At 44.5% G+C, this 24,986-nt stretch overlaps 1 protein-coding gene across 3 annotated transcripts; it reads right to left on the bottom strand.

Annotated features, from left to right (window-relative positions):
* Positions 1–260: 260 nt before the first annotated feature.
* Positions 261–23,833, bottom strand: fxr2 (FMR1 autosomal homolog 2). 3 transcript variants are annotated; one of them, XM_080792482.1, is made up of 18 exons: positions 23,086–23,833; positions 19,930–19,982; positions 18,057–18,150; positions 17,073–17,144; positions 16,903–16,920; positions 15,809–15,957; positions 14,768–14,861; positions 13,997–14,113; positions 12,100–12,270; positions 11,353–11,431; positions 10,909–11,078; positions 9,872–9,958; positions 7,575–7,803; positions 6,793–6,978; positions 4,371–4,565; positions 3,877–3,975; positions 3,076–3,164; positions 261–2,267 (listed from the first exon to the last, which is right to left on the bottom strand). In XM_080792482.1, exons 1-18 carry the CDS (start codon positions 23,134–23,136, stop codon positions 2,157–2,159), a joined length of 2,064 nt encoding a protein of 687 aa, XP_080648608.1. In that variant the 5' UTR covers positions 23,137–23,833; the 3' UTR covers positions 261–2,156. The 3 variants fall into 3 exon arrangements, with proteins under 3 accessions (XP_080648608.1, XP_080648607.1, XP_080648609.1); XM_080792481.1 differs by having other exon boundaries at positions 16,873–16,920; XM_080792483.1 differs by lacking the exon at positions 16,903–16,920.
* Positions 23,834–24,986: the final 1,153 nt, after the last annotated feature.

Here is a 24,986-nt window from a genome sequence, read left to right on the forward strand (position 1 = left end):
AGTGGGGTAATTTGTGTCAAGTCACGAATAAATGTTTCTCTTTAAAAAGGAAAGAGCTCCTAAGTCAGACATTCAATGTGTACATTAGCAGCAATTCTAGTGAATGAAACAATGGCTTGTCAGTCAGATTAATTAACACCCTTCCTCATGCACAGGGCTGGCACCACCTATTTACTCAGGATCTAATACCATGCAGGTTAGAAAAATAGACTGCAAACTCACAAGACAGAGATCAGAAAAGTTCATTTCCAGAGGAGAGGTTGATTTCACTTCCATTTTTTATTTAATATCTTCTATCATGTGGAAATAACAAAAAAAAAAAAAAAAAAAATTGAGAGCGGTAACCAAGACAACAGTAAATACATGAGCCGAGAGCCACTTGAGGTTCCACGAGCCCTCCTGTTTGTCAGTCTAATCTGCCAAGGTACAAGACAAACCACGTCGCATCACGTTAAAACCCCGGCTGCGGCCATCTTGCTTTTGCGGTGTGCAGGCGACCACCTCGTGCGACTGACTCGCAAAGTGTGTTTCGTAGCGTTTTTTTTCTGTTGTGTGGTTTGTGCGAGTGCACGGTCACCCCTCGTTGTGCGAGGGTCAGTGTGGGTGCGTTTAGTTTACAGCTCTCGTCTCGTCTGAAAACTGTGCCGATCCCACGTTCTGCGCACCTCCCCCCACCCAAACCTCCCGCTCTTCGCGTGTGCCGGCAGCCGTGTGCTGTGGCAGTTTATAAGACGCTGGAAGGTTACTGCACACCGTCCCGTCACTTTACTCCTCGCTTGGAAATAAGAGGCACAGTATAGCCCTAAATCCATATTTTGAGTGCACAACTCCGTCTGGGTGGCTGTTTTTTTGCAGTCTGTCGTGCACAGGAACTGCCCAGGACCCTCTAGCGACGTGAGACAAGGTGGCCAAAATGGCAGAGCAACTCTCATGCCCGCATGACCAACAGAGAGGCCCTCGCCTTGTGATCTGCCTGGACACTTAAGTGACTTCTACCTCCCCAGCTTATCTCTGTGGTTGGCTGGTCACCAGACATCTCAACTCTGCACATCCAATCACGCACGCACACACAAATGCACACGCATTCCCCCACGCACGCGCTGACCCCCGACGCTGTCCACCTACTCTTACTGAGGACAAGCGCCTTGAATTTCATGTTTGGCACCAGGCAATTTTTTTTCTCCATCTTCTCGCCGGTCACTCACTATGATCCTGTATCGTCTCTACCACAGTTGCCGCTCAAGCGGTCATTTTTACTCCTAACTCCATCCCCTCCCAAATACAAGTGTCTTTTCTCCTCATCTTAAAAAAAAAAAAAAAAGAAAAGAAAAAAAAACACAGAAAAAAAACTCTCCCTTTTCTTCACTTCCTCGTGAGAACCAAAAACAAACTCAATGTAAAACTCAAGTTTTTTTTTCTTTTTAATTCAAGGCACAATGTCTATCAATAACCCAATCTCTTTGACTATACGTCCTTCCATCTGTCTCGTCTCGACTGTCGGTCTGTCTCCACCCTCCCTAAGGTTGGGGGGGGGGTATGAATGACGTGTCACAGAAGCTATTGGACCGCCCCCGCCTGTATGCCGCCCTCCCTAACGTCACCTAGTACCGTCGTCTCTCCTCTCCCCCCATCACGTTTAACACTGTTAAGAGACGCGTCGGTTTCGGCCGAGAGCGATGGGAGAGCAAGCGAGCGACCGCAAAGTCCAAAACCAGTGATAAACAACGGAAAACATACAAACGATTAACAAAACAAAGACACAAAAAAAAAGGGAACAAAAGAACAAAAATAAAGACAACCGTTTCAAAAACAACAAAAACACAAAAGAGTCTCGTCCTGTTTCTTGTGTTTCGGTATTTCTTTAAAAATCAAGTCATATCCACCAGCTCTTTTTTGGCAAGCTAGTTGTTTTTAATCTTCTTCTTTTAAATAAGCACTAAGTACTGATAGATAGGATAGCATACACCATTACGTGTGTTTTTAAGTAGATGCGTTTGTCGTTTTTTTGTAGTTTTTCTCTCTCGTATGAATTCAGGTATTTTGTCAGGTAATTTTTCACTCATCTGTTTATGGTTTTAAGTTAATGCAAGCAGGGACAGAGTTTGCCATGAAGTCTTGCTCTAGACGTGGGTGTGAGACGGACGGGTGCCGCTCCTTTACGAGACCCCGTTGACCAGGGTCAAGGTCTCGCTGGCCGAGGCCATGCCGTTACTGGGGGAGCGCTTGGAGGGCGTGCGGTCGTCCATCTTACTGCTGCTCCCGTTCTCCTGGGGAGACGAGGAGGAGAGGGGAAACACGGACAGGGGAAGCTCGTTATCGCTGGCCTACTTACGTTTCAGAGCGGGGAAAAATGGCACCGTTATGCAAAGAGCGCAAACATTTTCTACAACATTGAAGCGGTCCTTTCACAGAAATGATTCATATCCCTTTAACCCTGTAAGTTAGTTGATGGAGGTCCCCTGGGGCTCTATACTTGGAACGCTAGGTTCATTACCATATCACACCAATATTAGCAGACCTGCACTGGTTGCCAGTGAGCACCAGATGTGATTTTAAGATTATTTTAATCACGTTCAAAACCCTAAATGGGCTGGCCCCTATTTACATCCGTGAGATGCTATCCCTCCCGAAATCCGTGCGCACCCTCAGATCCTCGGATAAGGCCCGGGGTAACCGGGCTTTTTCTGCTCGAGCTCCCAGACTGTGGAACGCACTGCCAGTGCACATTAGGGTAGCCCCATCCGTCCCCCTATTCAAGTCTCGTCTGAAAACCCACCTTTATACAGAGTATTTTTTAACTACTTAATTAGCCAATTGTACATGCATGCTTGCTATTGTTTTGTGTGCCATTATAATTGTGTTACCGTGTGTTTCTTGTTGTTTTTAATCTTGTTCTGTGCAGCACTTTGGAACTTTGTTTTGAAACAATAATAAAGTTCATATCATATAAATATTCAAGAATGAAGTATTGCACCAGGATAATAATAAAAACATTACGCAGAATATGCTCCGGAGCAGGGGTGCCATGTAGTGCAGTACATGCATGTATGTATCCATGTATGTATCCATGCCTACCTTGGGCTCAGGGCCTGCATGGTTCTCCTTCTGGGGAAGGTTCTGTCTGCTCTGTGACTCAGGGCGGGAGATGTAGTCTGCCACAGTCACTGAAAACACACACCATTGACAAATATTAGCCAAGCATTGGAGGGAGATTTACTTTTTTTAATCTACAGTGGTACGCACACGCACACACTTAAAAAAAACTAGAATTATATCAAAAGTTGCTCAAATTAAAATTTGTATTAGTTCCTGCAAACGCAAAAGAGAATAAATAAATATTACACCCATATGAGGCATCATCCAAAATGGGCACATTGGGCAGGGTTGGGATGACAAAATAGCCTTTGAAACGGCATTTTAAAAATTTATATAAATTGTAATAACTTTGAAATATTTATTTTTATCCTAAAAACAATGAATCTAATATTCGATTATTCTGGCAGATCCCTAGTCCCTGCATGGCACTCCATGGCAGAGCCCTGCGGGTATTTAAAGGGGAATACCACTCATTTTCAACATTTTACTATGTCATTAATATACCTTAGAGTGGGGGGACCCTTTTTATTATGTCCACACAACAGCTCAGTGTTTCTTAGAACTGGAGGTCATTAACATTGTGAATCACATCTTGATGATGTCATCAAGATGTGATTCACAATGTTAATGATGTTGAAATGTTGAAAATTAGTGGTAGTCCCCTTTAAATACCTGCGGGCAGGAGCAGGCGGTCAAGATAAAACCAGCGGTTAGAGGTTTTTGCCCCAACAGCAACGCTATGACAGTTCACTGGGACTGCAAAGACCTGAATGTGCTCACCAGGTTGTCTGTCGCGGCTGGTCGATCCTCCCTCTGGCCGGGTGCCTCGGTTGCGGCGACGGCGGCTTCTGTTGCGGCGCTGAGGTCTGCCCTCTTCATCTGACATGGGAAGAAAAACAAAAACACACAAAATGGAGGGTGAGTGAGTGAATCAGGTGGGTTGGTAACACCCAGCGTCACAAATACCTCACATGGTCCAAATACGATCTATAAATACCAAGATGAATGCACAGTTAACATATGGATAGGTCACCAGCCACCAAATGTTTATCACGTCAAAGTGACTTGCTTTTCTGCCTGTTTTCATGTATAGGATATAGTTCAACATAACATTTTCGTCCTGTGTAATAATTTAAGTTGGCCAATAAAACATCCCTGCAACTGGTGTATCTTTTGAACAACGAGCTACAGGACAAACATCGCAAACCGCCGTTCACAACTGCAGCCTTGGCTGAGACACAAAAAGGCCCATGTGTTGGGGGGCTCTGCCGAACCTATTCCGTTCTCGTTGGGGCCGGCCTGGCCGTCCGACTCGCCGCCCGCGGCGTCCATGACGCTGGGCTCCTGGTCGTTGCGGCGGCGGCGTGAGCGTCTGCGGCGGTCTCCTCCGGCCTCGCTGGTGTCGGCGTCCGCCTGCTCGCCCTCTCCCTCCAGCAGGGAGTAGGGGTTGCTGTCTGGGTCTCTCAGCACTGCAGAGAGTAGAATAAACGATTTGTCATTTCCACAAGTGCATAAGAAATCTTGGAGTGCAGCTCCCGGGGCCAGACAAAAAAAAAAAAGGGAAAAAAAGGGACAGATAAGGAAAAAAAACATGCAACATACAATCCTAGAATAAAGTGCTTTATAATACCGTGCATAATAATTAAGTTCATCTTTCATATTGACTACCTTCCCTAATGTCCTCGGCTACTAGTCGCACAGTAGCAGGGAAAAAACTTTGAGAAGCGTGTTGTGGGTGGAGAATAAGATGCTCTCTGGCCTGTGGTGTCTCAGGTTGTGCTGTGTGTGTAGATGGAGTGAAATGATAAAGTGAAATGAAGAGACCAGAACATTGAGACGGAGGCGGCGTGGTGGCGAGTCTGTTGTTTTTACATTGTGAGAAACGTAACAACTTTTAACCTGAAGTCCCTATTTTGGGCATGTCATCATCCGTGAAGACAATGTTTTCCACAAAATCGTGAAAGAAATGCAGTTCTACAAGCTCAATGTGTGACACTGTTGTATGACACTGTCAAACATCAAACATAAAAAATAAAATATTGGGGCATCAATTTATGAAAAAAAAAAATTTTTAGTAGGTAGCTATCACTTTTGAGGTCTTGCAGGTTTACAAGTAATCCTTGTAATACGGGAAGAGCACTGCAACTTCATTGCAGCCATAATTATATGTATGCTTTTCAAAAGAATGGTAGTGTAAAGTTATAACTGCTGATATAGTTCTGTCACACTAATACTGAGGGCCCCTATCCCTAAACTTATTTGCCATTTTGAAAAACAAAACTAACCGATCTACATTGTGAGCTTGTAGATCAGCTATTTGAACTATTTTAAAAGGGGATAAGGACAAGATATAGCCCATAGTAATGGGCTAAATGCCAGCTAGGGCACAATTTGGGAGGAATGCATGAATCAAATGAGAATATATTAAATATGCATACTACAAAAACCAAATTCCAATATTATTACCCTTTACTTTTTATGAAGCAGCTAAACTGTAAGAATGTTAAACTGATTTATGACTACACTATTAGGTCAGTAGGTATAAATCTATTGCTGAATTATTGATCTCACCGCTATATCAAATACATATATCAGATACAAAGCAAACTATTAACCCCAAAGCATACCTATTCTGGGCAGGCATGTGATAATAGGGAAACATTCTGTGAAAGGTTTAACTGGTTAAAAAAAAGCTTCCGACGATATAGAAGTGTTGCCACTGAATATTCTCACGATGTGTTACACCAGCACCTCACTCAAACCCCATTTGATACAACTTTGACAATTTAAGGATCACAGTTAGCAGATTGTGAGAACATGGGTAACGTACGTGAATTCCTGTGTTTTTTAACTCTTCAGCACTATAAACTATGACTGTTCTTCACTATTCTATCGCTCACCATTGTCGTCGTTCTAGTTGTAATGTGGACTCCATTTGACATTTTAAAACAAAGTTTTTTATAGGAGTTGGAGGTTTCTATCACTACTACAGATTAATGGGAAGACATGTGTAAAATACAATGTACGTCCACCAACTCAAGAATGTGGAGGGAATTCTGTTGGAACAACCTATTGAGATTTTTTTTAATAACCTACAATTAAATCAAAGCAACTGAAAACAGAACAGCCATGCTGGAGACAGTGTGGCCACAAGGAGGCGAGCCACGCTCATATATTCTGGAAATACTGGCAGGATATCCATTCCACCATGGAGAACATTCTGTGTTCCAAGATACCTCAGACTTGTTCCTTTTTAGGAAATATTCCTGAAGAGTTTCTAACACATGACAAATATTTAATCATCCTCTTAGCAACAAGTAAGAAAGCAATCACACAACGCTGGTACCAACAGGACCCACCAAAGAAAGATAATTGGATGGACATTACTGAGGAAATATTGGTCATGGAAAAACTAACATTCATATTCAGACTACAAGAGGATACTGTTTTTTACAAAAAGTTCCTCCAGCCCATTGCCATGTATGAGGAATTCAAATATTGCATTTATAGATTGTGTTAATCTGTGATGTATGAAAAATGCAGCCCTTAACCTTTTCCTTTGTATTTGTCAAATTTGTGTCTTTTGTTTTAAGTTTGTTTCTGTGTTTCATTTTTTTCTTGCTGTCTTTTTCCTAATAAAAAGTAAAAGAAAACCCCTGATCTGAGGGAATATGATGCTGGGGGTATTGTCCCCACCTGAACTGATGGAGTTGGTGGGTCTGGATCCAGGTCCAGATCCTCGACCTCTGCCCGTGTTGGAGCCACGTCCCCGTCCCCCTCGCCGGGAGCCCCTCTCGTCTCCTCCCACGCCGCGGGGCCGTTGGTCTCTCTCGATGACCTCCTCGGACTCGGAGGTGGTGTTGGACTGCTCTGAGTTTGTGCCTGGAGAAGGAGCGGTGGAAGCGGGGGCTTTTTAGTGAACACCACGTCACGTTTTATGCATCACGAGACAAATGATTAACCACTTTCAACCTGGCATCTTTAATCTGGGGCTCTGGGCATCGTGTTATTATAGGCAAAACCTTTGACGTATCGGAACCAGACGATCGGCAGGACCAGACTTTAACTTGTAGATCCGCTGTTTTCTCCATGCAGCGCTACATCATACGACAAAGTATAAAACGGGCAATATGTGGTTAACCACTTAAGGGGTCCCCCCTCCCCCCCCCTCTACCCCAAAACTCTTTGCCGATCTTGTAGATGTGCCATTTTGTTGCAGAAGGAGATCCACACACAGTCTTAAAAAAAAGCTACCAAAATAATGTATTTATAACAGAGGGGACCTTCGTCAGGTATACTGAAGCTTCAGTAAACCTGACGAAGGCCAGTTAAGCCGAAACGTTCCTTTGTACGCTCCGTTATAAATAGATTATTTTGGGAGCTTTTAAGACTGTGTGCGGAGCTCCCCTTTCTTTTAATAGTCATCCTCTTGAATGATAACGTGACGATAACCGCATCATGGGCTCCCATGGTCTCACCATATCCGCCGGAGTACTGGGTGTTGGAGGCCCGGCGCCCGCGGCCCCGGCCGCCGTACGTGCGCGAAGTGTGGAGCGAGTTGTTGCCGCTGCTGTCGTCCGTCATGTAGCCCTTCTCGCGGTCACCGGTGGGCCCGCCGGTACGGCTGGGCGGGGCGCGGTAACCCACACCGATCTGACGGAGCTGCTCGTCAATCTGCAGGCGCTCCATTCGGAGCTGCTCTACCTCCTACAAAAGACAAGGACAATGCCATCTTACAACACTTTTTGTATACATGTATGCAATCGCTATCGATAGTTGGTATCATTACTAAATCCGTCCTATTCCGGGTCACCAGTGAAATGCATGTTGGGACGGCTTCCGGGTCACACGGACACAGATTAATACTGGGACACAATTGTCCACGTAACACACCCACACGGGGAAAACAACTCGGACGGGGCATGTTAACGTGAACACACGTGCCTTTTCGACACCACACTGAACATCATTTGCTGTTCATATATTCAGAACGGGTAAGGACTAGTAAATATAAATAGTGGACAAGGAGCCCTAGACAATGAATGGCCATTTGAGAGTTTGTGTAAACACAAACATTACATAAAACACAAACATTGAAGACAAAAGTGAGGACGCAAATTGATTGGCCCCGAATGAGCTGTATGATGATAAGCGTGGCCCCTCACTTCACACGGGTGTGACTTTTTATTATTTGAATTGTCCAGGCCATCGATGGGGAAAAGCCAGTGTTTCATAGTCCGTCAGCTTACAGGGGTCACAGCCAGCAGTTGGCTAGCATGTGGACACGTTTGTCATGTCGGATGAGATCACAGTACTCTTGAAAAAGCGCGACATTTTCATTCGGGAATGCCATGAGCTCATCCTCGTCCCTTTTCAGCCAAGTCACAGCCCCGACAGGAAGGAAGGGTGTCGGAGAGGAGGGACCGGGTCAACACCGGCGTCTAAGGGCCAAAGTGCACCGGCAGCAGTTCCTGTGGTCATGGGGCGGATCGCCTCAGACTTTGACAGCTGCCTCCACCAACGACAGCTGCACGTTGCGGGAGGTGGTAGCAGGGGGGCGTGAAGGAGGGACGGGGGTGTTATTTTTAGGACGCTTAGGGTCCAGATAGCTGGTAATCTAAACTCCCTCCTGCTGCCCCCCCTTTACTATTTATAATAGCCCAGCACGGGTGAGGACCAAAATGAGGCGCCCTCAGCAGGTTTTTTACATGTGGCATTGGGAGCAAAGAGGGAGAGAGAGAGAAACAGGTGACCAGTTTGAGATTGACCAGGCCTGCCTCTATTCTAGTCCATCTAGTATAGGAGTTTGGTCCCCACTCCCTACCCTATTCAGTATTTTAGCTGTGACGTGAGCTCCTGAGATACTTCCGGGTCCTACTTTTGTGTCCCCATAGAGTTATACTGCGACGCTCTGTCGGACTAAATCTGAGACGAAAACAACCACGAAAGTCTAATTTTAACGCTTTCCTCGCAACAACAAAGCTGCGCTGCTCTCCCAAATCTGGCTGTGACAGGCCGTCTGCCCCACATGGAATACTATCGCCATTTTATTTTATTGTGTCAACTAAATCCTCATTAATGCAAACTAGATTTAACATACTCAAGCCTGCACACATTCTAAATATGCCCCCGAAATATTTTACCGAGCAAATGGATATATATTTTTGTCGTCGTCATGGACACTTGTACAAAACATTAATAATTCTACTCGAGTTGGAAGCATTAAGACCCATTTTAACCCTCAATGGCTTCCTTTATGAAAAATAACGTCATTGTAAAAAGATTCATGTGTTTAGATATTAGCTATTTACAATGAGATTCGGACTGGAGCTGGTGCCACTTGGACCCGGACGTAACGTAGCACTACAAAATGACGTCGGACTTAAATACTGAATGAGCCCAAAACTACAATACTTGACCAGAGCCTGATCCATATACCAGTTTATATCATTCATTTTTTTCATCGACATCAGCAATAATGCTGTCCCTTTAATATCAGTCAAAATATCGCTGGTCTAGGTAGGACACAGGTTCGGGCTCGATCAGTGCAACAAAAATCCCAAGTTCCAACCGACAACTACCAGTAATGATTGATGAGAATGATTCTGAGAACTTCAGACTCAAAATAGCTTTAACTGAGGGCAGAAGATAGAAATGCTGATGGACCACAGTAAGTGAGATGTATAAACTACAAACAGAGTGGCAGGCAGGCAGGTGAGGGCAACATTGCCCTCTAGTGGTGCAAGGGAGACGCCGAGACGGAGGACAGACTCACCTGCAGGTAAGCCACGTGGTACTCCAACAGAGCCTGGGCATTGCTGATGTTCTCCTTAGTTCCTACAAACACAAATGGAACCATGCCCTGGAGGTGGTGGTAGAAGAGAGAGAGAGGGATGCAGAGTCAGTCTGTGTTGAGGTATTGGATTAAGGTCCTTACACACACACACACACACACAGCAAATATTTCACATGAAACTATTCAACTGGTGAAGCCTCATTAAGAGAAGGAGTTTGCCCACCCCCTCCCCGCCCAACATACACACACTTTAGTATTATTAGCACAAGCACGCAGTGTTTACCTCTCGCCAGAAATGTTTACATGTCGGGATGTCTTACATCGAACTTACACCTCTTAACCGATGTAAACGGCGATCAGATTTAACGTCCCATAGCTGGTGGTGACGGAGGCGTTGCATAGCAACCGGACCAATGTTAAAAGCTGCCGTGAGGCTCAACCATTACACAGAGTATACGTTGGGGCCCATATATATATATATATATATATATATATATACACATACACGGACTTAGCAAATAACGTCCCCTTTCGGCGGGGTACGTACTCTATGTATACGGACATGACAGAGAAATAATGAATAGAGGCCGATGCTTTCAGTTGCAGTGAAAAAACATGACATTACTATATTGCCATGTATGTACCCCTGACACAAACAGCAGTTTAAATTAATAAGAGCTCTTGTGTGCAAGGACCTTTAGTCAGAAACAGTCAAAACAAACCTGTGCCACTTTCTCATAGGGAACAGTGTAAGTGCAGATATATTTATGACATTATTTAGTGTAGAATAAAATCAAAGAATGCACCATCAACAGAAACTTGACCTCAGTTGGAGAGCCAAAAATAATTGACAAACATTATGTAATGGCAATGGAAACACTGGGTGGTTTTAGGCAGATAGACGAGGCAGCAGAAAGATGGAAACAACACATTGGGCATTAACTCCCAGGAAAGTAGAATAAAGGAGGGTTGCTTTTTTGGTTTTAGGTTGGAAGACCAGGCGAGCGGTCATTCACCTCTTTGTCTTTGCTGCTGGAAATGTCGTCTCTGTCAGCCTGAGCCTGCCTGCCTCCCTCCTCCCTAGGAAGCCCCTTTTTGTCGTTGTCTCCCTCAATTCGAACACGAACCACTCCAGACTTGTCCACAATCTCCTGAATGACTTTGCCGTTCTTGCCGATGACTTTGCCTGTGTGCGAAAGAGAGAGAAAGCAAACAAACGAGGCACATTAAAAAAGAAAACAAAGGAATCATTAGGGGCTGGCTATGGAGGCATATAAATGAATACAATTTACACATAAAAAGAGACAACATATAGCATTGCTGGTACTGCACATCAAAAGATGACATGAAACCCGCACGCAACAAGGTATAACTGTTCAGTTACAGGTCTGCAACATCCGAGATGATGTTGCAGTTGGCGAAATGAGCTCCCTCAGGCGTATTGGACATCGTGCACTCACCTACGAGGTTCCTGGGTACCTGGAAGTAGTCTTCTTTGAACTCAAGGTACACTCGAGCCTGCCTCACTGCCTCTGGGGTCTGTGGGGCAGCAGAAAACAAACATCATATAGCAAGACATTGACTGACTCACATGGCACGCAAACTTGTTTTATATACACGGTTTTGCCTGAGGAAGGAGCTTCATTAAATAAGACAATACTCTTGTGCCGAGCAGATACAGTGTGCACATACACGGTTTTAAAAGCTCTCACCCATACACAAAAACTGGCCTGCCTGTGACATAAGTCCTCTATGGCGTACGGCTACAAATTTGGGCGAGGTTTCAGCCTGATCAAAGCCCACATTAGAATATTAAAGTTACATATTTAAAAGAAAAGTGTAAAAAGGAAAAGGGGAGAACGTTTGTACGTGCCAACCCACCACCCAGTCTTAAGACGACTAGCCTGTTGCAGAGCCACAAACACATCTATAATATGGGTCCACTAGGAGCACCATTTTTATTGCTTTCCTTCAGAAACCTGAATTTGAAATGTGCTTAGGAAATAAGGCAATAAGAATGCACAGTAGAGCCGCGTTTCAGCCAAAGTAGTTTGCTTTGGTGTTTTCAGAACTCTGAGGGCATATTTGCACACAGGGTGACATGCATGCATAAACGAACAAAAACAAACCCCAGACATTCTCATTACAATAGTTTTGCATTCGCAACAGCAGCTCCAAATAATAATAAACGTTTCGACTCGACGGACCTCTCCGTAGATCCTGAAGGTGCAGCTCTCCTCCTCCAGTTCAATGGCGGTGACGCCGAGCACCTTCCGGGCCTGCTGGATGTTGGCGCCGTGGGAGCCGATGGCGAGGCCCATCAGGTCCTCCCTCACCCGAACCTCCTCCTGGTACGCCGACGCCAGCTGCTTACTCGTCTGAGGAGAGGGCGGAGGGGGAGGTTATTTTTTGTGTTGCGAACGTTCGCCGCGAGCTCAGTTGCACGTAACCTCAAGTTATGGTACCAGATCTTAAGATAGGCTTCTGTTGAAGGTACCAAAAAACCTCTTCTAAACTGGGAGATACTGCCTTCAGGGTACATGCATCCACGTCTATGGAATATCTGTCAAGACAAGTTGAAGCTGGATGTCCTGGTTTCATATGATATTTTTAAAAGATTTTTAACTGACCGCACACTAGAAGAAGGCGTATGCACCTGCTTTTTGTAATATGCGTTTTTAAGATTCCGATTTCTGGTGTATGTGTGTTTTTGTATCATAGATAGATATTTTTGTGTCATGCACCCAAGGCGCCCAGCCCACATGGACTTATAGGACACACCATACAGATCATTGCTTCAACATTGCATTGTGTACAAGAAACAGGTTGGGTTTTTTTCTTTACACAAACAAAACATTCTGCCTTTTTTCCCACGCTTTGCATAAAAAGTCTGGTAAAGCAAAAATACCTTTCCTAAAACAAAATTCCAGTTTTTCACACATCCCACTGACTCACTACTCAACCGGCAGTCCACACTGGGGGCATGGCAGACAGCCCCGCATCAAAATGCAAGCCAAATATGCGCTGGTTAGCACAGATGGTTGTCATGTCTTAATTCTTCATATAATGGGCAGTAAAAAAACCAAAACAAAACATTTTTAATTTCTTTCAAATCACACACTAGACACACTCTGTCCTCCTCAGGAGTACCAATGAATCTTCCCGTTTCTAAAGCTAATGGTAAGGTCCCTGAATGCAGCTGTGCACAAAAAGATCAGACTTTTGGATATATTTTGTGTAACATGTGTTTGTCATGTATGTAAAATCATTGCTGTAATTGTTCCTTGTATATACAGGGCTCCATTGAAAAAGAGACCTTGGTTTCAATTGGATTCCCCTGAAATAAAGGTTTCAATCAAAACTACAGCAGGGTAAAAAGATGGTAGGCTGCGTAATACAGACAGACCTTATAGTACATACACCGTCACGGCATAACCTCATTGTTACACTTAAACAATGAGGGCAATACATTTAGTTGACTACACTACTCCATGTCTCAGCCATGGCTCTGGGCATACATATCCGACAACCATTATTAGTTTTATTAGTGGCAGAGGCGTCGTCTAAAAATAACGTAAAAATCAGCCTGCGGTTTCACACATCTTGAAACCACTTTCAACATGGTGTTCCTATTCTGCGCATACGATTATAGGCTAAACGTTTCACACACACACACACACACACACACGTCTCTGATTAAAGTAAATAGACTTAACAGAGGCAGTAGAAGGTTGAATTGTCATTAAGGACATTTAGAAAAAGACGACATCAAATGTCAACATTTGATGACACTGATCCATATTAATTTAATTATAGCGTTATATAACACTTTTAAATCATATAATCCAGCAATAGATGTGGACATCATCCACATGATTGCATACTACTGCCGTTACTGCTATGAAACCTGCATTTCCTCCTGGGGATTAATAAATGTTTCATTTTTATCTTCTTATAAATATCACTTATAACATGTACTGAATGAGACTTGAGTGAATGCAGGTGTCTTTTAATCATGTAAATGTAAAGGTCAAGGTGAGCGTTCTTCTCCCAGTCATGTTTTTTTTACTGTATATGCATGCGTTTAGACAGGATGCGTCCTACCTCCAGATGTTTGGTGGCCTCTTCGTTGCGGGACATGAGCATGAGCTTGGTGCGGATGCTGCGGAAATGCATGTCGCTCAGGAGCGCAGCGCGCTTTACCGTGGTTTCATTTGTAGACTGTACGGATGAGAGGGGGGGGGGGGGGGGGGACAGGAGCGAGGCAGATAGAAGAGACACACAATTCCATGTTACTGCAGTCGTCTTGGAGCATTAAAAACCAATGTTTGAACATGAAACGAGAACAAAGATGTCATCCATAAACATTCCAGAGGAGCTGCTCCCACTGACAGAATAACCTTGTGGACTGAAAGTCTCTCAAGACAGCCACTTAAAATTGCATTCCTGCTGTAATAAAACAGTTGAGAAACACGTTCCGTCGTCATAATAGCGTGTGTTAATGGATAAGGGTTTAAGTAGCGCTGTATACAGTTGCTGTCGGGCATTAATCTTGCATGTCAAAAGTCAAAACAGTTACCGTACTTGAATGCCAATGGATACCAATGTACTTTGTTATTCACAAGCTCTTGTTGGTTACACAAATATATTTGCAAAACTGACTGCCACAGACAACCAGGCGTCCCTATTTTGGACATGCCATTCTTTTTTTTGTATAGCAGATCTTATATGGATATGCCATTGTCACATGACGAAATGGAGCATTCAATTATGACAAAACATAAAGAAAAACATGGACACACAAGGTTAAGGTTTCTGCCTGACAGCAAACAGACTAGAGTCATTTGTGCACTTGCTTTGGCAAAGAGTACTAACCAGCACAATGAGTTCGTGCGACTGGGCACTGAAGAAGATACAGTTGGCTCCGATGGCTTTTCTGAAGTCTTTGTGAATGTTGTCGTTTGCACAGCTGTTGATGACAAAACAATCCACAGGATAATCTTGTTATTCACGAGACAGCTTTTGGGTCATCACAACATCACCGCTGCACGCTGTGACCGATAACAGAGTTGGACGCCAACCGGCTACCGCATTCAGCCATTGGGAAGTATTAGTAACAGTCCAGTTAAAACCATAGACTGTAAAAAATATGGACACAGCGTTCTCCGGGTCCAACATGAACGTAAAATGAAACCTGTCCTTGTATTGTAAGTCGCCATCTTTCTAGATCCGTTTTGGCCCAGCTGGCCATTGGCTGGCCCAGAGAACGAGGCGGGACTTCCGCCCTTCTCCATTGGTTTTTATTTTGACTCGAGTGGGAGGGGAATCCCGATCATAGACTGTAACGGTAGCCACGCCCCTCAGAACATAAGCGACTTTATGGTCATTTCTTTAATAAATGGGACCATAATGTTCCAAAAAGAATATTATGACATTAGAAATGAGACTTTAAACTAGTGACTGGAAGCAGAAAGTATTCATGACCATGTTTATTACGGTAATACAGTCTAGGTGAAATTGGGCACAAATACATGGACTTCTATGGGGCTATGGGTTTTTCTGGGTCCAATGACAGCGCCACAACAGGCCATTATATGAACTTTCAGGAAATCCCGATTTCCTCAGAACTGGTCCAGCCTGACAGTGTGTCGTGGGTTAAAATCCCTTATCCAGACGGACCTTTGCTGAATCACTCCCTGTATGTATGCATGTACATTTCCTGTCTATATATACTGTCAATAAACAGAAAAGGCCAAAACAATATCTAAAAAAATATCTAAAAAATAATTCGTCCTCACTTTTATAGAAACAGCTTTTTCAGAAAACTGTCAGGATGTAGAAGACATTTTTATAATCTATATATAATCGGTATAAGCGGTTAAAGTTTGAATATGTGGGAGAGCAGAAGGGACTCACATGTCCCTCAGGTCTTCTGGGACAGCGATGGGGACCTTGTGGAAGGAGTTCCGGGAGGAAGGGCTGTTGGGGTTGAGTGGCCGGATGCGTTCCGCCGTGACGATCTCGTTGTATGTGGCGTCACACGCGGCATATTCAATAACGTAGAACTGAAAAAGGATCATACCGTCATTAGGACAGGAATCCCTGTCATTAGGATGTGGGAACAAATGGCGTGCCAACAGTAAACCGAGATGACTAATGCTTACTTTATACTTTGTTACACGACAGTTGTTGATCTGCTATTTTGAGTCCACAACACAGTCGTACAACGAAGTATAAATCAGGCTTAAGTGGCAGGTCTGCTTGACAGTTTACAACCTTGATGTGAAATATTGACTAAAAGGACTGGATAAATTTGCGATAGCGATATAACCCGCTGCCTCCGATGTCTTGCCAGGAAAATAAACACCTGTACAGGGCATTAAAGATTCATCAGGTGTCCTGTCCAAAGTCGCTCAAAAATGCCACTTCGTTTTAAATGTTCAATCCACAGCCCTATTCATCCGATTAATGAAGCAATACTCCTTCAAGGGGAGGGGGGAGGTGGGGGGGGGGGGGGGGAGAGAAATAGAGAGCGGAGAAAATGAGAGCAAAAATACTGAAAAGAGAGGGAAGATGGAGACAAACATGTTGACAAAGAGATAGGGTGAGGGAGATGAGGGAGAGCGAGTCAAGAGTGCTCCAAGAGTAGAATTGGAGCCATCAGTCAACACTAGACATTCCTGCAGGCTGTTATCACACAGCTCTCCAAATAACAGCACCAGCAGTTCCCCCGACGCTATAGCACTGCAAGACCGCCTAATGCCCGCCTAATGCCACCCCCCCCCCTCCCCAACACACATCCCACTGACCCACTACTCAACCGGCAGTCCACACTGGGGGCATGGCAGACAGCCCCGCATCAAAATGCAAGCCAAAAATGCGCTGGCTGTGTTTGGTACAAGCAAGGCGGGGAGAATATAAAGAGATCATTTGAGCCAGGTATGACGGCAGGCCAAACTGATGGTGCTGGTCAGTCTTACCACACACGTCTGCTCTGAAGCTACACATACCATACTGTTGTCTCGGACCTGCAATTCACCAACATTATTATTATTGTGGGGTTGATTATTAGGGTTGGGTGATGTAATATAATACAACTAACATAACACCGTGGCATCACTTCTGTCCTAGTCAGTTAAGTAGCCCAATGCTAGCCTGTGGCACCAGCAAGCCAACTCACCTCTCCCTTCATCATTCTGACACGGGCCAACCACCAGCCACATGGCTCCTGTTCGTTGGCTCTGGAGTATACCTGCATGGGGAGACAGCCAATGGAAGAGAACGGTGAGGCTATGTGCGTCCAGAAAGCTGCTCGGTTTGTTGCGGACAAACCATTAGTAGAGCAGAACAGAGAAAACACCTGCTTAGGGTTCCTGGGATGTAAAAAAAAACCAATGCATAGATTGGTTAACAATCTGTTTAATTAACTCATCATCCAAAAGCAATTCTGACAGTTTGTCAGCTGTGACAAGTAAAGGCCGTTTCAGACGGGGCCGAGTGACGCATGGATCTGAGCGACGTGTCTGCACACGAGGGATGCGTAGCGTAAAAGAAAGAAAAAAAAAAGACCACCACAATCCAGTTCTAGTCAGCTGCACAAACGAGCATGCGCGCGACAATTTCACGGGACCACACTTGCTTGCGTCAACGGCCCTCAACTTCTCAGCACGTCCAAAATAATTGCCCGCCTCTGAATAAACGAATTACCAAGGCGCGTCAGTCTCTTCCCATCTGAAACGGTGTTACGGCTAGACAAATGTATGACTCTCTTTTCCACCAACAGAGACTATATCCATATTCATAAATATCATCTGCAGAGGTGAAAATTGCTCTCAGAACTGTGAGCTGGAGTGACAATTAAATCAAGATTGTACCGCTGTTTCAAGAACATCATGTCTGGTAATTATGTGTCAAAACGAGAGCTGCTGTTAAACCTTTGTCAAGGCAGAGGTTAGGATTATTAGGCGTGTGTGTGTGTGTGTGTGTGTGTGTGTGTGTGTGTGTGTGCAGTGATGGAGACCGGACGCATCACAAAGACATTAACCTCTGTTAATGTTCTGAAATATTAGTCAAATAAATCTCAACGCCGAGTGAGTTTACAATTTTACAGCCGTTGCACATGTAATAAGTGAGGTGAGGTGGGCTGGGCTGCGACATGAATTACCTCCACTTCCTCTCCCTCGCCAATGTCCTTGTGGTAGTCTGCTGGGGGAGGCAGCCGCACATCACTGAAAGGCAGCTGTCTCTCTGGCTGCCAGCTGAATGAAAGACAAACATAGAAAGAGTCAGACAACATGCATAACAGACCTCAAAACGTCATAATTAAATTGGTTCATTGGCTTTGACAGTTCATTGGGTTTTCACTTTTCAGCATTGCTGGACTGCATGGCCACCCCTCAGATTACATAAGACACTCAGTGAGAACCCAAGAGAATTCTAGAGCATTTGGAGTTTGCCGCCTGACATTCAAAAGCAGCGCGGGGTATAAATAAGTGACTTCCGTGACCAAACGAACATCCATCATCTTCAGAGCTAGGTTGAGGCGATTCATCTACATTGATGACTCCCTGATGATGAACTCTCCTCAAGCTGAGACATTTACCTATACACTCGATGCCCAAGCACTGCCAACATCGGCCGTTTTACACATTAATTGCTTATGGCGGAATATTCTGTCATATAAATCCAACCGTGAGCTGCTTCTGATGGAATTCTCCGTCATTAACGCTTTTAACGATATAAAACGGGATCACTGTAATCCATTTCATTTTTTGCTTGGCCATGCCTTCTTCAGCGATCCTAGACGCGACACACCAAAGCCTACACGTGTTGTGCAGTCGACACGCTGTGATTGGACAGTCGCTGTGATTGACAGCCTAACCCTAACCTCAGTAAAACTATACCTAAACATAACACTAACCTTAACCTCAAGAAAACTATACCCAACCCTAACCTGGTTATAAACACAACCCATGTAGGAATTAGTATGTAGCATTCTAGACATGTTTCACGCATGCGCACTGCCATTCAGGGGTGATAGTGCTTTTGCGGCTGCCTACAACTGCACCTGATTTACCTGTATATTGATTTCCTGCTCTGTGCCATTGTATGCTCCGTTTTATATTTTATAGTCCCTTTTCATTGTTTTATATTGCCATGCTCTACTGTCTTGTTTTACTCTGTTCAGCACTTTGGTCAGCTTTGGCCGTTGTAAATGTGCTATACAAATAAAGTTTGATTTGATTCACTTCCTTGTTTACGGCCCGACTAAAATGTCTCTCATCTCTAAATTTACGGTGCACTCCATGGTTTTGATCGCAACGACAATGTTCAGTCCTCATTACTGACTTAATCAAGGGATATTAATGTTTTTTTAAGAGTCAGGCTTTAGTTTAGACATACTATTGGTCAGACTGACTTAATCCCAGTGCGAAGTAGTAATGGAAGAATTCAGAGTAAAATCTGCCCATCTGCTTGGCAATCTAGCGCCTTTATTCTGAAACATTCTCCGGCAGTAAGACCGTTAAAATGGGGGCATCATCCATGCAGTATCTTACACAAATGGCTACTTCCACATCTCCATGTGGTCAGGCACAGAGAGGGGGGAGGTGGAATAGAAGAACCATCCCGAGAATGGCGGGGGCCACTGTCCTGCCCACCCGCCCTGCATGCATACCTCGGGGGACTATTTTTAGGGACAACCAGGCTGAGCCCAGTAGATAAAGCGGAACAGGGGTTGCTATCATGGTCTGTGTGTGTGTGTGTGTGTGTGTGTGTGTGTGTGTGGGGGGGGGACAGGAGATGGGGTAGGGGCAAAATAGGAGGTAAAAACCTGTTAAGAGAGTTGTGTCGACAGCTGTGCGACACGCACAGGTGCTAAAAGAGGGGGATTTCTTTGGCTGGTGAGGACAAGACCGGGCTAACATAGGAGACATGAGGACTCATCAATGCAACACCCAATAACTAGGGGTTAAGCTGCTTATGGTTAGCGAGCATACCACCGATTGATTTGATGACAGTTTGAAAAGTAAACTTACTTGTTTTCAAATACTATCGTGAGTGAGTCTTCGTGCACATCCTTGATATAGCCCTGAAACGAGACGAGAGCAATGTTAAGCCAACAGAGACAAATTTGAACAATACTATAATGACAGAAAAGGAAGCCTCAGCATTAATTTACAGCCCGCTGCCTTGGATAGCTCCAGTTATTATCAAAACAATCAAGCTTGTGAGCTGCACTACACTGTCTGACACTTCCATTGCTGCTTGGGAAAAAAAAGCATCTAGGGCAATTTCCAAAGCTATCACGTCACGGACACTTTTTTTCTCCGGCCGTTAGTGACGAGGAAGTGCTCAGACTCCTCCCGACAGCACTGGAAAATAAATCACACTCATTTAACAAGAGTAAAATGTATGAGCTTGCCGTGTGGTCGGTGGCAGAGCTGTTACGTGCAAGTGATGTGTATATGAGGCCACGTGCATCAAGCCACAAACGAAAGGGAGAGCTCACTTGGCCTAATATTATTTATAAATATATATATATATATATATATATATATATGATGCGACAACTTTTACCAAAGAGAGTGAGAGATCCTCTAAATTGGTCCATTAGGGCACTCCACAAATCACGCTGTGCTATAAACTTCCAACAACGCCCACAGTAATGAATGGTGGGGGTTCTGAAGTAGAGGTAGCGGGGGGCATGCAGAGTGACGCTGCCTTATATGGGACCTTGGGAGAGGTCGGGGCAGTCGGGTGCAAGTGCAAGAGTGAGCACTGTATCCGTGAGAATTGTATTTACTTGAAAGGGAGAGTTTATTATTTTTTTGTGGAAAGCCGACTAAGGTTTCGGCCAGGTGCAGGGAGTGTAATCTCCATTTACAAATGTCACAGCACTGGTATTTCCACATATAACACCCAGTAGAACTCAAAGTTGTATTATCCGAGAACAGCTCCACTCCTGTTCTATGAATGGCCATCTTGGGGACAAATTGACTATGGGACTGTCAGTCAAGCTGGAGGGTTTTCAGACAGCCAGCAGAAAAGAACCGCAGAGAGCCGGCTCAACAGAAAACACACGAGCATCCTCCGCTGGTTTCCAGCGCTTGCGTAAGGACACAGTCGGGTGTCTGGGTTACGTCAGGGAAGGGATCGCTTCAGTGTAGTACTACCATGTCAAAGGGCAGGAAAACCATCCTTTGGGCATGCGATTGGTGTGGGGGGCAGGAAAGTTGAGTGGCCACTGTCGGACTACTAAATGATGCCAGTATCCGACGCCGACTGCCTGTGTGGCCATGTGGAGAATAGACCACGTTGTGATGCGTGTATTATATTAGTTTATACATGTGGAGATCACCTCCATCAAGTTAAACAGCATACAGTACCACACTTACAAGGGCAAGTAAATGAAGATTCTAAGCAAATAGTGCTCACAGTCACAATCACTGCAATCCATAAACCCTCAACTGAATTCTCATCTAGCCTCTCTTCAGCTTGCATACATGTGTACTGTGTAGTGTACTGCTGCCAAAGGGCAGGCTATAAACAGGGCTGGGGCACCGTTTTCCTGACAGGTGCATAATCACTCACACAGGTTCATAATGACCATGTTGACTCATAAATATATTTCAATGCCCTCTCGGACCGTTTTGCTAGGATGTAAAAACAAATGAGCTGGGTAAAAAAAAGCACCTCTCTGAAATACAATTCCGCCTACACAAAACTCACACAGTCGGTTAAACAATACTTTATAAATATAATTTGGCATTTATAATGCCACCAACGGTTAGATTCCATATATAAAACGGGAGATATGAGATAATTTGACCACATGTCGTGAACCCTAGTGTCCCTATACTGGCGGCAAACCCAGGGAGCTTGTAAACCATTTTTGACTAGGACATTTGGTGTTGAGGGAAAGCAGTAGAATACATAGTTACCAGTCAATTAATTAGGTATAAGGCTGCTAATGTGGTTAAGTAAAAAGGGTTTAATGGAAAGTGACCATTCATGCCAAACCCCGACTGTCACACAGTTAAACAGAACGACAGGTGAGGCGGCATGTGGAGAGTAAATATAGGCTCATCTCTAAACCGCCATGTGCTCGGAGCAGGGAGTCAGTTGACCTAATGCAGGCCCGAGGAGGACAGGAAAGTGACAAATAGCATAGCGTGACATGCAATGAAAAGGTGTTTTTGGATCAAGGGGGGGGGGGGGGTGATACTGCAAAAGTTAAGAGGCAGGATAAAAGCTGATAAACTGTGAGGAGGATGCTACCCTGACCGGCAGTTGCTGAGGCTCAGGACACCTGCTCCGTTATGTCCCATTTGGTTTAAGATTGAATCTGTTGTTCTACATGCCCAAAAGTCAAACAGTGGCAACCATTTCCAAGAAGTGGTAGAAGAAAAACAACCATCCAGTGCCTTTTAATATAATAAATGAGGAGCATTGCAAGTGAGGAAGAGCCATGTCATCATTACTAGATTGAAAAACAAGCACGGAGACAGCAATGATGACTGCAATACCACGTGACTCAATATGAAACTGGACTACTTTCCCTAGAAGACAATAAAGAACTGAAAGCTACACACATACACAAGTACCCCAGCGTATCTTTCTCATAGCACCCCGAACGACATTTGATAAACAGAACTGAGAACTCTGTCAAAAAAATAATAATGGGCCAATCTTTATTAAACACACTGTAGCTGTAGCATGGTTGCTTTAGATGTTGCATCCTGTGACACTTTACATTGCAAGATCTGGACAACTATGATTAGCGAGCTAGCTATTGTTTTAAAAGCTTACATCACACACTCGCAAACCAAGCAAGCAAAAACCCTGAATACTGATAACTGATGCCTGCCATTCCAAATCTACGAAAATCTGTTTTCTTTGGAGGAGGTGGTGGTGGTGGAGGATAATTACACTGACATTCTGAAAACGTTCAAATATAGGCCATGCATGATGACAAGTGGAGCTAGCTTGAAAGCTATCATGAGCTATCATGAGCTAGCAACCCACCCCACAATGGCCAAGCAAGCCCATCCTGGTTAGTTTGGATCGGCCCCACGCTAACATTAGCCAAGTGGACGCTAAACCTTTAACTAGTCTGCCTTGGTTGAAACTTTTAACAGCTCTGCGGCCACTCAACGGGGGGGTTCCTGGTATTTAAGCCACTCTGTGTGTACCTTGTAGAAGGCCCCGTTGGAGCCGCGAACCTCCACGGCCAGCCCGTCCATGGCTGTCGGCAACTCCCCGCGGCTGAGCGTGTCTGAAGCCGCGACGACTGCGATCGGTTCCGGTGCCACCCCCAGCTTCACCGGCCCGTCGCCGCCGCTCTCCGGTCGCTTGTGGATTTCCAGTGTTACGGGTGGCGGGGGAGACAGACAGACGGAGGGAGAGAGAGGAGGGGAGAGGGAGGGAGAGAGAGGGGGCAGAGAGGTGAAGGGGTTGGGGAGAGAGATGGGTGTGATGATGGTGTGATGATGAACCGATAGCGAGGCAGAACGTTGTCACCGACGGCCGGGTCGCCGAGCAAAGCCTGCGTTAGTGGTGCGTGTCTCCGGGGTTTTGCTGGGTCGTGAAGCTTCGACGAGGAGGAGGAGAGGGAGGCGAAGCGAGCTAACGATGCTACGACGGAGGGATAACGAGAGGCTATCAACACCTTGTGACTCCGTCAGTGTGCGGAGAAGAGGAGATGCTAGCCTAGCTGGCTAATAGAAAGGTAGCTGGTTGCGTTTGGTAAACAGGCGCAGTCGCTGGAAAATTGCAACAACAACAAAAAGTCGCCGCTGGGGGATCGGTTCTTCTTTTGTCCGTTATGCTATTTGCGGCAGAGCGTCCTCCCGTGGGGGGAAAAAAATACCCTGTTTGTGGTGCACTATTGCCCCGGCAACTCCTTACTCCAGCCGCCCGTCCCCTCAAACGCACGCCGATAGAGTGAATCAGAGAGGTACTGAATGACCTGGGAGACCCCACCCCTCAACAGCACAACACCCGCCCAACCTCAAACGTGGACATGTTATTGGTCCGTAGCTTCGACAGTCAATTGCAGCATCCATTAATTGGTTTAATAAATAAGGGCCGGCCTATACATTTGACCAATGGAACAACCGTAATCCCATTTTGACTTAATCTATTGGTTTTATTTGCTGACTGTTATCCTCTCTCAGATTAAATGCCTCCCATGTCCAATTTTGCGCACTCATTGATGAGTGAGGACCAGTGTGAAAAACTACTCTGCATGTTTTACATTATGTCATAGAAATTATTACATAACATCTCATGCATTACTACTATGCCTACTAATAAACAAATGCACCAACAAATAATTTTCACAAAATTGCATCTCACAGTGGAATTTCACAGTAGGCCTAGGCTGTGAGAGTTTTTCTGTAAATATTTAGTTTCTGTCATAATCTTTGGGTTTGCTCATTTCAGTTTTAGTGATTGTTTACAAAAAGTTTGTGGTTTTATGTTTATTGCAATACTATTTGTCAATCCAGAATTACAATACAAACAACATTTGGTGAAGGCAATTTACTCTGAGTAGACATTCTAGTCTCAATAAACATAATTGCTAAATTCCAAAGCCTCCTTTTTACTATAATTATGTTAATACATTTGACCAAATTGACAGACTATAACTAGTCTATTGTTGATTGTAGCAGTAACAACTGAAACATATGTTCATTTTTATTTTGCAATTTTTCTTATTTTCTTTTAGGTTTTCTGAGCTCAAACCCAAAAAACTTTAACATTCTGTAGATTTTCTGTGGTCTGGGGTTTTCTGGCTCAGTCAAGTGCTCTGATTTTCCTGCTGTTTGTGATGTCACAGCCTGCAAATCACATATATGTCAATGGAATATGCCAGCAGATGTCACTATTTTCACTGTTTTGCCTGTTTTCATTGCAGCTTCCAAACCCAAGAGATGTGAGGTGAAGAAAACTGTGGTAGGGTCAAAAGAAGGCTGAGAATGTGTTATGTATTTTCACTATTTATTTCTATACATTATGAACAGTACAAAAAATGTAATTACTTTGTGTGCTGCTATAATAGGCTACATCACCACTTATCAATTGTATGTTT

The sequence above is a fragment of the Protomyctophum bolini genome (genome assembly GCF_963924005.1).
Source record: "Protomyctophum bolini genome assembly, chromosome: 20".
Taxonomy (NCBI): Eukaryota; Metazoa; Chordata; class Actinopteri; order Myctophiformes; family Myctophidae; genus Protomyctophum; species Protomyctophum bolini.